The 12,401-nt window shown below is 47.8% G+C and overlaps 1 protein-coding gene across 14 annotated transcripts in view; it reads left to right on the forward strand.

Moving 5' to 3' along the window:
• Positions 1-12,401, forward strand: part of RIMBP2 (RIMS binding protein 2) — a 293,903-nt gene that overhangs the window by 264,742 nt on the left and 16,760 nt on the right. For 7 of the 14 annotated variants that reach the window (XM_083476367.1, XM_083476368.1, XM_083476359.1 and 4 more), the window contains 2 exons: positions 3,612-3,758; positions 10,977-11,161. In XM_083476367.1, coding sequence (XP_083332493.1) covers positions 3,612-3,758; positions 10,977-11,161 — 332 coding nt within the window. The remainder of the gene's footprint in view (positions 1-3,611; positions 3,759-10,976; positions 11,162-12,401) is intronic. The other 7 variants (XM_083476366.1, XM_083476369.1, XM_083476362.1 and 4 more) reach the window with 1 other exon arrangement.

Raw genomic sequence — 12,401 nt, forward strand, 5'->3', positions numbered from 1 at the left:
ACTTCCACACACAGGAGAATGCCTCTGTACTTTCCACATCATTGTGATTCGTAAATGGTGGGTTTTCAAATTGCAGCACGGCAATTGAATGTGATCGCCCAATATGTCCTGCTCACACCTAGGACAATTTCAGGCTGTGTCAGTGGACACACTGCACTTGGTGAAAACAAACTGGTGTGTGGCTGTATTGGATGTACACGCAGGTCCCACTTTCTGAACGCTCGCTATGTGAAAGTTCACTTATCTGAACACAAGGAATTCGTACCCCCAGACTTGCTCTACATACTGCAGATTCAGATATCCAAACAAAAAGCATTTTTTACTTCCTTGTTTGCCTTTTGCTGGTTGGCTGAGGATCAGAGGGAGGGGGGATGAGCAGACAAGCAGACAGCATTTTTCGGGACAAAAATCTGTGATTGGGAACACATTAGAAACTTCCCCATAGGAATCAATGGAAATCGTCAACTTGTTATGCAAACACACTGTGTTTGGGAAGCGGGACCTGCATGTACCTACAGCACAAGCTGAAACTTGATTAGCCTTTCTCCATGGATCCCTGGGGGGATGATATTATCTAAAGGAGCTCAGACAAAGGATTTGCTCTCTCAGCACACTATCAGCCAAACTAGATGCTATTTGCTACTTACATGTTATTTTACCCACCCTTTACAAAAAGAAAACACCTGAAAGCAGCTTCCAAAGGCTGCAGAACTGAGTGAAGGAATGGAAAGGGCTGCTTAAAATCACCCACCATCCCTCCCCACTGCCCCCACTGCTTTTTCCCCTATAGGGGAAAAATATGGGATACAACAAATCAGTGGGGACTGGTCCCTTAAGATGAGTGGAGCACAACTCCAACAGCCTCAATTGGCCCTCATTCAACTCCTACCTGTCTCTTCTTACTTACAACTAAATGTGGGAAGGCCTGGGGCGGGGGAATGGGGGGGGCGATATGTGGAATATTAAAACTATATCAAACTGGTTTTTGTTTTTATTTTTCCGGGAGGGAAACGGCTTTGGGAAAAATGAGGGGGACTGGTTTCCCCCCAATTTTTCTGGTTTTTTTCCAGGCCTTCCCATCTCTACTTACAACCAATTCAGGGGGGTAGCTCTGCTTGAGGCAGCTTATTCTTCCTCCTCAATTTCAGTACTTCTAGTGGGAGGAGGATGGGGAAGAGGCAAAACTAAAATTAGTTGTCTCTAATTGCCATTGGGATGTGGGTGGCACTGTGGTCTAAACCACTGAGCCTTGGGCTTGCCGATCGGAAGGTCGGCGGTTCAAATCCTCACGGCGGGGTGAGCTCCCGTTGCTTGGTCCCAGCTCCTGCCAACCTAGCAGTTCGAAAGCACGTCAAAGTGTAAGTAGATAAATAGGTACCACTTCGGGGGGGGAGGTAAACAGCGTTTCTGTGCGCTGCTCTGGTTTCACCAGAAGCAGCTCAGTCATGCTGGCCACATGACCTGGAAAAACTGTCCGCGGACAAACGTCGGCTCCCTCGGCTAGTAAAGTGAGATGAGCGCCACAACCCCAGAGTCGTTCACGACTGGACTTAACTGTCAGGGGTCCTTTACCTTTACCTTTAGGCTGCCATTGGCTCTGGCTCCCCCTACTGTTGGCCTCCCTGCTTTCCGCTCTACCAGTCCTAAAGGGCAGCAGCCACAATGGTAAGAAATAGCCTGTAACTCTGGAGGTGATTTTCAGTTGTTAGGATCCTCGTCTGCCCTTCTGCTCAGCCTGAAGGCAGTTTTCCTCAACTTTAAACCATGTATGGCTCACCCCTACCCACCCCCACTTTTTTTAAAACCCAGGGGCCATAGTCACCCTGCTCTCAACTAACCACACTCTCACACAGCTCCTTTCGCATGCACACACATCACACAGATGATTCATGCAGATGAGCAATGGACCACAAGCCACTGTTGCCAAAATCAGTGGGGTCTGGTGACGGGGGTAGAAAGATTTTCTGTGTGAACCATATCAGGCCCCTGGCTAGGGGGAGGCATAGCTAGGTTTATCTGAGAAAACCTATGTCACTTGAACTCTGTTTGATGTGCTGTAGGTGTACGGAATTGCCCTCATCCTCCTCATTGATTCACCCATCAGAGCATCCATCTTCCCATTCCTCTTCATCAGCACATTGCATTTTCCCCCTCCATAATACATTTATATTTTTTTTTGGAGCTTGGTCAAGAGTACCCAACAAGGAAGACCCAACAATCTGAATGAGAAAACTTGGAATATGAATTGTGTCCCTGCGGTTTCCTTTCAGTGGCCTGGCTATCTTTCTTCTGTTCCCCAGAGGGATAAACCCGTTTGAGGCGGCTTCTCCTCGTGCACCTCATGTTCTCGGGTAGAGCATGAGGTACCTTTGCCATTTCTCATAAAGGTTAAATAATCATCACCACCAACCAAGAGGTTGAGTCCTTGTGAAACCAGGGCCGCCGAAATTAAGTCAGGCATTTCTCCATAGTTTGAGGATGCAGAAGAGTATATAATTAACAAACAAAAAATTATGAACAAAAAAGCCCACGCTGGCCTGAGAGGGACCTGTGAGCTTCCACATTTATAGAATGCCAATGGGAAATTGATCAAACATGGAGAGGCTGAATTTGTACATAGCGATGATACACTATGATTTATTATTACACAAACAAGCCTCAGCCTTGTGCCTTCCCCTCATCATTTGCCTGGTGTATGGTAAGACAGCCAAGTGCCACAGCTTTGGGGTTGGGAGGAACTGCTGACATATTTTTCGAGGATCTGCTGATATTATTTATTGTGTCTTAGCCCACCATTTCCTCTGAGGAGTTCAGGATAGTGTACATTGTTCCCCTCACATTTTATACCCACAACAACCCCAGCAGGTAGGCTAGGAAGAGGGATAGCGACTGGCCCAAGTCCGCTCAGCGGGCTTTGTGGCAAAGTGAGGATTTGAACACAGATCCCTGAAATCAACACTCTAACGATTGCATTACACTGGCAATTTTGCCATGTGAATTACTCTCCCCACCCCACCCACATCATATGGCTACTTCATCTCACTCAGCTGTTGAGAAGAACCACCTTTCTACCCAAAAAAAGAGAGAACAAAACAGCCTAAAGCGTGAATCAGGCCTTCCAAAATAAGCAAGGTGATGCGTTTTATTAGATTAGGACGTGCAAGAGGAATTGATGGCGCTCCAGATGTTGGTGGGCTCCAAGGGTGGGTTGATGATTCGAACTCCCATCAGCCCCAGGTAGCACGGCCAACAGCCAGGGATGGTGGGAGCTGGAGCCCAGAAACATCTGGAGGGTACCAGACTAGGTGTGATGGTGGCGTGCTCCCTCCACTGTCAGAAGCAGCCTGCCTTCAGACACCAGTTGTTGGGAAGCCACAGGTGAGGAGAGTGGTGTTTCTGCTCAGGTGCTTCTTCTGGGCTTCTGGGTACCCTGTCGACTGGGCCAAGATGAGCATTTGGCCTCCCTTCTTAACATTTTTGTGGTGCATGGCGGCCAACGTCCCAGCCAAAGGGAAACCAGAGCCGGGCAGAGAGCCTTGCCGTGCGGAAGCCTCTACAAGGGAAGGGTAACCGGAGTCGTGCTTAATAGACCATTCCGTTTTTCTCCATAGAGATTACAATGGACAGTAACAGTGAAGGTGCTCGGTCAGGTAGTGAGGGGCATAGTTCCCCCCTAAGAGAAGATGCTTATTATCGCAGCATTGGCGGACACAGGAAATGGTGCCGGCAACGTACCGTGGCCTCTGACTATAGATACGGTATGCCAAAACCCTTCTTCGTCCTTTGTGCCAAACCAAAAAGGGCTGCTTTTTTCAGAGCTGCGTGTGAAATGAGCGCCATCTCTGTATGTCAACGTTGCATGCCACGCCGAATGCCCAGGCCGCCCCTCCCTCGCCCCCTCTTTGATAAGGCAAGTCTTGTCCTGCTTTCCTTTCCCCTCTTTTCGAACAGGTAAGTTTTGCTTAGGGAGGAGAAAGCTTTATGGTCATCTGGCCCCATTCCGTGCCCATGCCATCAGCTTTCCACATTGAAACGAGTCAAAAGCACCACCCATTGCATGAACCCCATCCTCTCTCTGCCCCCCTCCCCCCCCACCTTTCTACTTGGCTGTGCAATCCCAATGGACATGATCCAAGCACTTGACCGCTTTCTTGTACCCTCACCTTAAGTGCTTCTGTTGCCGAAATGCAGGTGCAGGATGCTCAGGTGGGAGCCAATCGACAACACCAGGGCAGTGAGCAGATTCTGATCGTGCAACCCCGTGACACACCATTGCTTTGGGGGGAAATCCTAATAACTTGGTGGGACGTGTGTCCAAGAAAGCATGCACAGGGTTAGGCTTTCTCTCTGAGAATTTCAAATTTAATTAATGTCCAAGTCTGGCAGAAGCCTGCATGCGGATAGGATTTGGTTCACCTCTGAAAATGTCATGGAGCCCCGCTGTTAGCAGAGCTCAGATCTGAACGTCAGGCCTCCCTGCTACCAAAATGGCGCTGAGGCCATGTAGACCAGTACCAAGCACTGCCGAAATCTATGGGACTCCCTTGCAAGTAGGGTGTGGTGTTGATTCAAAACAGGGATGCTTTGATCTCTGAGCATTCTGGAGGCGTGTAATGCAACGCAGTGCAAACTCAAGAATGGGGGAGAACAGAAAAGCATTATTACAAGGGGGTAAATCCTCTTTTCCCTGGGCACAGGCCACATCCCAGAGGCATCTTGCCGCCATCTTGTTTTGGGAAGCGTTAAGTGGGGAGGCCCCATGAAAATGAATTTGTTTTCATTCCTCAGTGGGCCTAATAAAAGTAAACTTTTGTGCACCTAGAACAGAGATGGAGAACTTGTGGTTCTCCAGATGTTGTTGCATTACAACTCCCATCATCCCTGACCACTGGCCATGTTGGCAGAAGTCAATGGGAGTTGAACAACATCTGGAGAGCCACAGGTTTCCCATCCCATGGCCTAGAGTCTCCCTCTCCTCCTTTCCCCACCATCTTGGTTTGGCAACTTACTTCTGGTGTGTGCATGTGTGTGTGTGTGTGTTTAGGGGGTGTGGTCCTCATATACCCCTCTGTCCCATATGCTACCCCCTTGTCCACATTCCCACCTGCTTTACAAGGAAAAGGAAATACAAAGAACAAATGCAAGGCTTTGGGGCTGGCCTTCCTTCCCCTCATTGTCTGGCTGCCATGCATTTTGTCTGCCCTCCTGCTGCTTGGAAATGACGTTTCAGTAACTTTCCCCCTTAAAAAGGGCGGCACCTCTCCGAAAATGAGGTGTTCTGTTGAACAAAAAATACGTATATGCAAAAGGCATTGGGGGATGCCAGTGGTGAATGTTGACCTTGAACGACTGAGGCGAGCAGACGGGTCCTGCTAGTGGCAGCCACGTCTCATGCAGGTGTGCCCATGGCAGATATGTCCCCTCTATGCGCAGTCTCCTTTGTTGTGAACAGAACCGGCCACTTTGTGGGATGCCACCATGTGCCACCTCAACGTGGGTTGAGTGGTGGCAATGTTGCAGGTTCTTGCAATGCAAGAATGGGGAACCTGTGGCCCTCCAAATGTTATTGGACTTTCTGGCTGGTGGGAGCTGGGAATCCAACAACATTTTGAGGCCCACATGTTCCCCCATCCCTCTCAAATGGGAAATGAATTAGACCTTCTTACATATACTTCTACTGGCATGGCTGGTGTTCCTCTCTACAGATACTCCTTTGCCAGTCTTGGTAAGTATAAAGGCTTCCTTAAGCACACAAGGAAGACCACATGGGCAGCATCCTTTAGACTTGTCTGTGTGGGTCTGTTGGAAACCACTGAAATCAGTGTGCCGACAAAGACACATGCACTTACCTTCCTATGTGGTGTCAAGGAATCGCATCAAGGGTGTGTGATCAAATTGCCATTGGATTGCAGGCGCCAGGCCTAGGGCTACACTTGATGGTGTGGGGTTGCATTGAGGTAGTGCTGAACTGCAGAAAAGGTCATTACACCACCACCCCAAGAAGTATTAGCCATGCAATTAGAGGTGCCAAGAGCTTCATACCCAGCGTTGCTTGGGAATCCTAAGAAACTCAAAAAATCTGTGCATTTTTTAATTCGGTGGTTGAAATCATTGCTGTTTTGGAAGGTTCAGTCTTGATTCAAAATGGCATTCAATTGTATCCATGGAACTATAATTCAAAATTTGGTTAAAAGCAAAACACATGCCTTTTTCGCATCTAGACCAGCCCCAGATTCAGCACACTGTTAAGGCAGGCATTGATGGACTCCAAATCCCATCAGCCCCAGCCAAACAACATCTGGATGGCCACAGGTTTCCCATCCCATGCACAAAAGCTGAATGGGATCTCAGCATGTCACTTGTCTTAAGTTCCTTGGATTCCAAAGGGAATGGGGTGGACACTGTCTGCTGTGGATTGCATCCATAATATAGACTAGAGTGTTTGTGGTCAATTCTCAAGTGTGCATAGACAGCCACTTTGACCGGGCGAAGGCATGTTCGGGGGAGCTAAAAGCTAATAAAGGGCAACTACTCTGCTCAGTAAATTGTATCTAAAGTTGCAGTAAGACTTTTCTCTGTAGCTATCTATGCACTGAAAGTTTCTGTGGTACCATTTTGCCATGGGCCTCATTGCAGATTCAGTCCAGGTGTCTTGCTTGGAGCACTTCACTCATCAAAGAGACTCTAATGTAAACACTTGAGATAGGGAAATGGGAACGGGGAACTAAGAGGCCCTTCCCACAGTTATTATCCCACCACCAATTATGAAGTCCTCACAAGTCGACTTTCCTTGTGAACGCACCAGCACTTGCTTTGGTTAATGCTCATCGCAACTTGGGAAAAAAAATCATTGAAACCAGTCGAAGTTAGAGGAAGGCATGTGGGGTTGGGGGAGGGATGCCAACACAGAGAGTTTCCAGGAAATTAGTCTGCAATGGCCAAATATTCTGCAAAAGTTAACATGTGATGACTTTGATTGTAAAAATGTGCGGGATTGTGTGAATTGCATGGGCTGCAAGTGGGAGATGGATGGATGAATAGATAGATTTTTATTAATATTTATTTTTTTATTACACTTATATCCTGCCTTTCATCCAAGAAGCTCAAGGCAGCCTATGTGATTTCCCCTCCCCGCCCCCCACAAAATTATCCTCAAAACCATCCTGTGTGATAGATTAGACTGAGAGACTGCTACTATTGACCGAAGGTCACCTATGGAGCTAATGGGTAGGAGTTGGACCCTTCTGATCTGCAGTGCAGGGGGTGTTGTTAAGGTACCTAGCAAACACCCCTGCAGTGTAGCTTCCAAGCTTCTGTCTCTGGAGAAAGGAGGCAGGAGAAGCTGAAGGCAGGGACTGGTGGAGTGTAAACATGCCAATCTGCAGAAGCTCTCCTGCCAACTGCAAATTCCTCTGGTGGCTGGGAACACAATAGCCCAGGGGCCAGTCTTAACCCCTCCAGGCAGAAGGAGATCAGCTAATTTATTGCTGGAGAGAGCAAGTAGTTCTAGCACCCCAGCTTGGCAATTAAAGAAATCACCCTGGCTTTGGGCACTTTGAGGTACAGTGGTGCCCCGCAAGACGAATGCCTCGCAAGACGGAAAACTCGCTAGACGAAAGAGTTTTCCGTTTTGGAGGTGCTTCGCAAAACGAATTTCCTATGGGCTTGCTTCGCAAGACGACAATGTCTTGCGAGTTCCTGCTGGGTTTTTTCCCTCCCCCCCCCCTTTTTCTAAGCCGCTAAGCCGCTTATTAGCTGATCCGATCAGCAGATAAGCCGCTAAAAGCCGCTAAATGCCGCTAATAGCACTAATCCGCTAATCTGTCAATGGGCTTGCTTCGCAAGACAAAAAAATCGCTAGACGAAGAGAATCACAGAACGGATTCTTTTCATCTTGCGAGGCACCACTGTATATGGTTTCAGGACCCACCTTATGTTTATGGTTGTAATTTGCTTTAAATGGTTTGTAATATCGTTTCAATGCTGTCCCTCAGCCTGGGACCTTACGGAGAAGGGTGGGAAATAAATAAACAAACAAACAAATAGTTTTGTCCGCTGGAGGGAATGATATAAAAACTGGTATGGCCAAAGGGAATAGCAGTAGCTATTAAAAATGTTCACCCATGTCCAGGCACCACCCACCCACAAGAGGGAAGAATTGGGGGGACCTTAAGATTTGCAGAATAATGAAAGCAACTTTAATTGGATGGGTGGGAGACCCAAGTTGAAGGGGCTCAAAGCAGTGTGTTCAGTGGCCACAGGATTCTGACTTACTGGGGTTGCGGGATGGGATACAGGGTGGAGGAGGGGAAATTGACCTGGATGATTGGAATCCTGAACAGCAACCCAATACACTGCAACCTTTTGTTGCAAATTCCACTTACTATTCTCTTCCCGGGGGGCCCGCTTTACTGCAGTCGAGCCTTAAGGCTGCCTGGTCATTTCATGTCACTTTTTATGAATATTTGTCATAATAAATGTGAGATCGTCCCAAGGGGAGGTTACACTCAGAAGAAAAAGACAAGTAGATTTGGAAGCGATGGTTAGAACTGAAATGGAAACGCAATACATCCCATCTCGCTCATGGACACAAAGGCAGGGTGTGTGGACTGGTATGAAATGAGGGTCCTGACACAGCTGCTCATCATAGCAGGGTTAAATGTGTGGCCGGAGCCCATCTGATCCCCAAAGGGATGTCCCCAAAACCATGTACCATAGTGGGGTCAGGCGCTGAGTACTCAAGCAGAGCTGTAGTTTTAGGGCCGTGTTAGCAACTGGCTGCACCTGTTGTTCATAAACTGGAGCAGGACAACATGTCCACTAGGGAGGGGCTAATCTGTCCAGTTGGGATCCTCACAGTTTTCCAGCATTGTGATTTTCACATCTATTCGCTTTTACTTTTTCTTTTTGAGTCCTCATTAAGACAGGGACGCGGGTGGTGCTGTGGGTTAAACCACAGAGCCTAGGGCTTGCTGATCTGAAAGTTGGGAGTTCGAATCCCCACAACGGGGTGAGCTCCCGTTGCTCGGTCCCAGCTCCTGCCAACTTAGCAGTTCGAAAGCACGTCAAAGTACAAGTAGATAAATAGGTACTGCTCCGGTGGGAAGGTAAATGGCGTTTACATGCGCTGCTCTGGTTCGCCAGAAGCGGCTTAGTCGTGCTGGCCCCATGACCCGGAAGCTGTACGCCGGCTCCCTCGGCCAATAAAGCGAGATGAGCGCCGCAACCCCAGAGTCGGTCAGGACTGGACATAATGGTCAGGGGTCCCTTTACCTTTACCTCATTTAAACAAGCTTTTCAGTGTGAATTTCTCCTAATCTATGCATCTCTGTATGCGATTTCCCCTAATCTACACAATAGGAAAAGCATCCCCCCACCCCAGTGTGAAGCATTTTTGTATCTCTGCCTGTGCATTGTTTCAGGAAGTGCAAATCAAGTAGGTTTGGTTTAAATGCAAGCTGAATCAAATACCACCCACCCTTGTGCCAGCCACAGTGTCCACATGAGCACTGACAGCCTCTATGAACAGCAGACTATAACGCAGGATTGCTATAGGGTAGCCATGACCTTGTGTCTTACTTTACAGAGGACAGTCCTCTATTTGAACATGTCCACCCTTTGATGATGTTGTTGTTGATGATGATAATAATAATAATTTATTGTTCATACCCCGCCCATCTGGCTGGGTTTGAAGGGCTCTCCAGTCCAAACCTGCCTTCAACACAAATAAATAATGACAATGATAATTTCTATACAGTCATACCTCTAATTGCAGTAGGTTCGTGTTGCGGATTTTCAGGTTGCGAATGCAGCAAACCCGGAAGTGTATTTTTCCAGGTTTTAGCCGCATGCACAGAAGCATTCTGGGTGCTTTGCACATGCACAGAAGCGCTCTATTGCACTCCGTGCTTGTGCAGAAGCGCTGCTCTAGTTGCGGACTTTCCGGGGTGCAAACGGCACCCCAGAATGGACCGTGTCTGCAACTAGAGGTACCACTGTAGATGGAAGCGGCCACAATAATCATCTAGTCCAACCCCCTAAAATACAGGAATCTTTTTGCCCAGTGTGGGACTTGAACCCACAACCCTGAGATTAAGAGTCTCATGCACTACCAACTGAGCTATAAACCAAGTCAGGTTTAAAGTTAATAATGTATGCTAAGAAGGGAGAGCAGGAGCCAGGGCAAGCACACAAGGACCACCGGGACACACGTCTCCCTTGCTGTGGTGAGTTGTATTGCATTTCTAATTCACTTGCAGCCGTGATTCCCAAATTTGCATCTGTTCCTATAAATTAGCAAGTGTAAGTTTTATGCAAAAATCTGTGTCCTCTTTCTCTAATTTCACGTTGCATAAATGTCCACTCTAAATTGCTTACGACACAGACATTGGACCTCTGCTTTTGGTGCCAGTGCTTTTTGTGGCACCAAGAATGTTCTGCCCTCTCCCATTGTACCATAACTTGGGCTCATCTAATAAAATTGCTTCTGGCAGCACACTCAGGATAAGCAAAATAAAGTACAGCCTTCATGCAGCCTTTGATTAACTTACGGAACTCTCTGCCACAAGATGTGAGGATGACTAGTAGCTTGGATGGCTTTAAAAGGGGGGAATAGACAAATTTGCTGTTAATCGTGACAGCTTAATAAATCCTTCATGTTTTGAGGTACCGTGCCTCTGAATATCAGCTGCTGAAGGCTATTTCGTTCATGCTCTACTTGTGGCCTTCTCAGAAGCATTAAATTAGCCTTTGACAGATGGATGCTGCTGAATTAGGTAGGCCTCTGTCTTGATCCAGGAGGTCTCTTCCTATGTTCTCACATCCTCTGTCTATTTTGCAGCCTAGGAACAAGTTGGGGTCTTTGCTGAATGAAACTGAGAGGCACCTGCATGGAGGGCTGTCAAAGATCATCTCGCAACGCTGCTCCCTCACGCGTACTTGAACTTTCTTTCTGGCCTCTGGCCTTGATTTTGCAGATGGGTACTGTAGCCGAGAGCGTCTGTCCCCAGAGATTTACGAAGAATCCGAAACTGACCCTGGTGCAGAGGAGGTTTCCACGCGGATCTTCGTTGCCCTTTTCGACTACGACCCACTGACCATGTCTCCCAATCCTGATGCGGCTGAAGAGGAGCTCCCATTTAAAGAAGGGCAGATTATCAAGGTATGGCCTGTGAGGCAGAAGCAGAGCGCACTCATGCAGGATTGGGGCTAGAACCAGTTATGGCTGCTACCCGTGGGGGCCAGTCTGTGAGGGCTGAAGGGGCACTGCCCCGCCAACCAGAATGTGCATTCAGTCAGCCCTCACTTGCCTGTTCTACGCACAAGTAGTACATGGGATGTCCTTGGCTATCATGTTCCACCTCCCAATCACAGAATAATGGAATTGCAGAGTTGGAAGGGAGCCTGAGAGCAATCTAGTCTCACCCCAGCAATGTAGGAATCTCAACTGAAGTAGCCATGGCAAATGGTCACCCAACCCCTGCTTAGAAACCTCCAAGGTGTCAGGCTTCAGGGAATCAGCTTCCTTCCACCTTGGCAGCAGATAAGCAGAACAAAGGAAAAGGAGTCGTCTTACCAGTTAGAATCTTTAATAATCACAGTGAGACACAACAGAACACATCTCTCTAGAATGGCGGTGCTCCCAATTAAGGTTTACTCCCCTTGCATCCCTATTATCTACATCACTCCAACATCTTGTACAATTGTGCTCTCTGCACTTTCTGTTTGGAGACTTTCTGAGCCCTTCTAGATGGGGGTGGGGAAGGAATGCTATCCAGCGACTGTAAATCTGTTAACCCTCCCTCTACCAGTGTTTCTTCTCCTAGCTGTTCCCCATCCAGTATCTCCCAGCTTCTGCCTTCTGAACTATGCCCCTCTGCAAACCACTGTTCCAAATCTATACTGTCCTCCTGCTCCTGGGGAGATTAGGGGTCAGAGGGAGGCGGCGGCTCCCACCATGCCTCCTCAGCACAGTGCCTGACACAAGGAAAGAAAGTCCATCACTTTCCAATGGAGTCCCGTCTCACTGTCAAACACCTCTTACTGTCAGAAAGTTCTTCCTAGTGTTTTGTCGGAATCTCCTTTGGTCTCTGTGTTAGAATTCAGCAGGGGAAAGGAGGATGTTGGTGTTGGGGCAGGACTAGAATTAGTTGGCTCTGCAAAGAGGTTGAGGGAACAATTTTTTCATATGTGGTGGACTTGTAAAAGGGTAAAAGAGTATTGGGAAATGATCCATAACGAATTGAAAAAAAATGTTTAAAAGTACTTCCCTCCCAAAAAACAGAGTCCTTTCTGTTGGGGATAATTCAGACTGAAATTCCCAGGTGTCAGAAAAGGTTATTTATGTATGCCACTATTGCAGCCCATGTTTGGTTAGCCCAAAAATGAAAAACGTTTGAGGT

Source organism: Podarcis liolepis, assembly GCF_965112155.1.
Source record: "Podarcis liolepis genome assembly, chromosome: 15".
NCBI classification, from domain to species: Eukaryota; Metazoa; Chordata; class Lepidosauria; order Squamata; family Lacertidae; genus Podarcis; species Podarcis liolepis.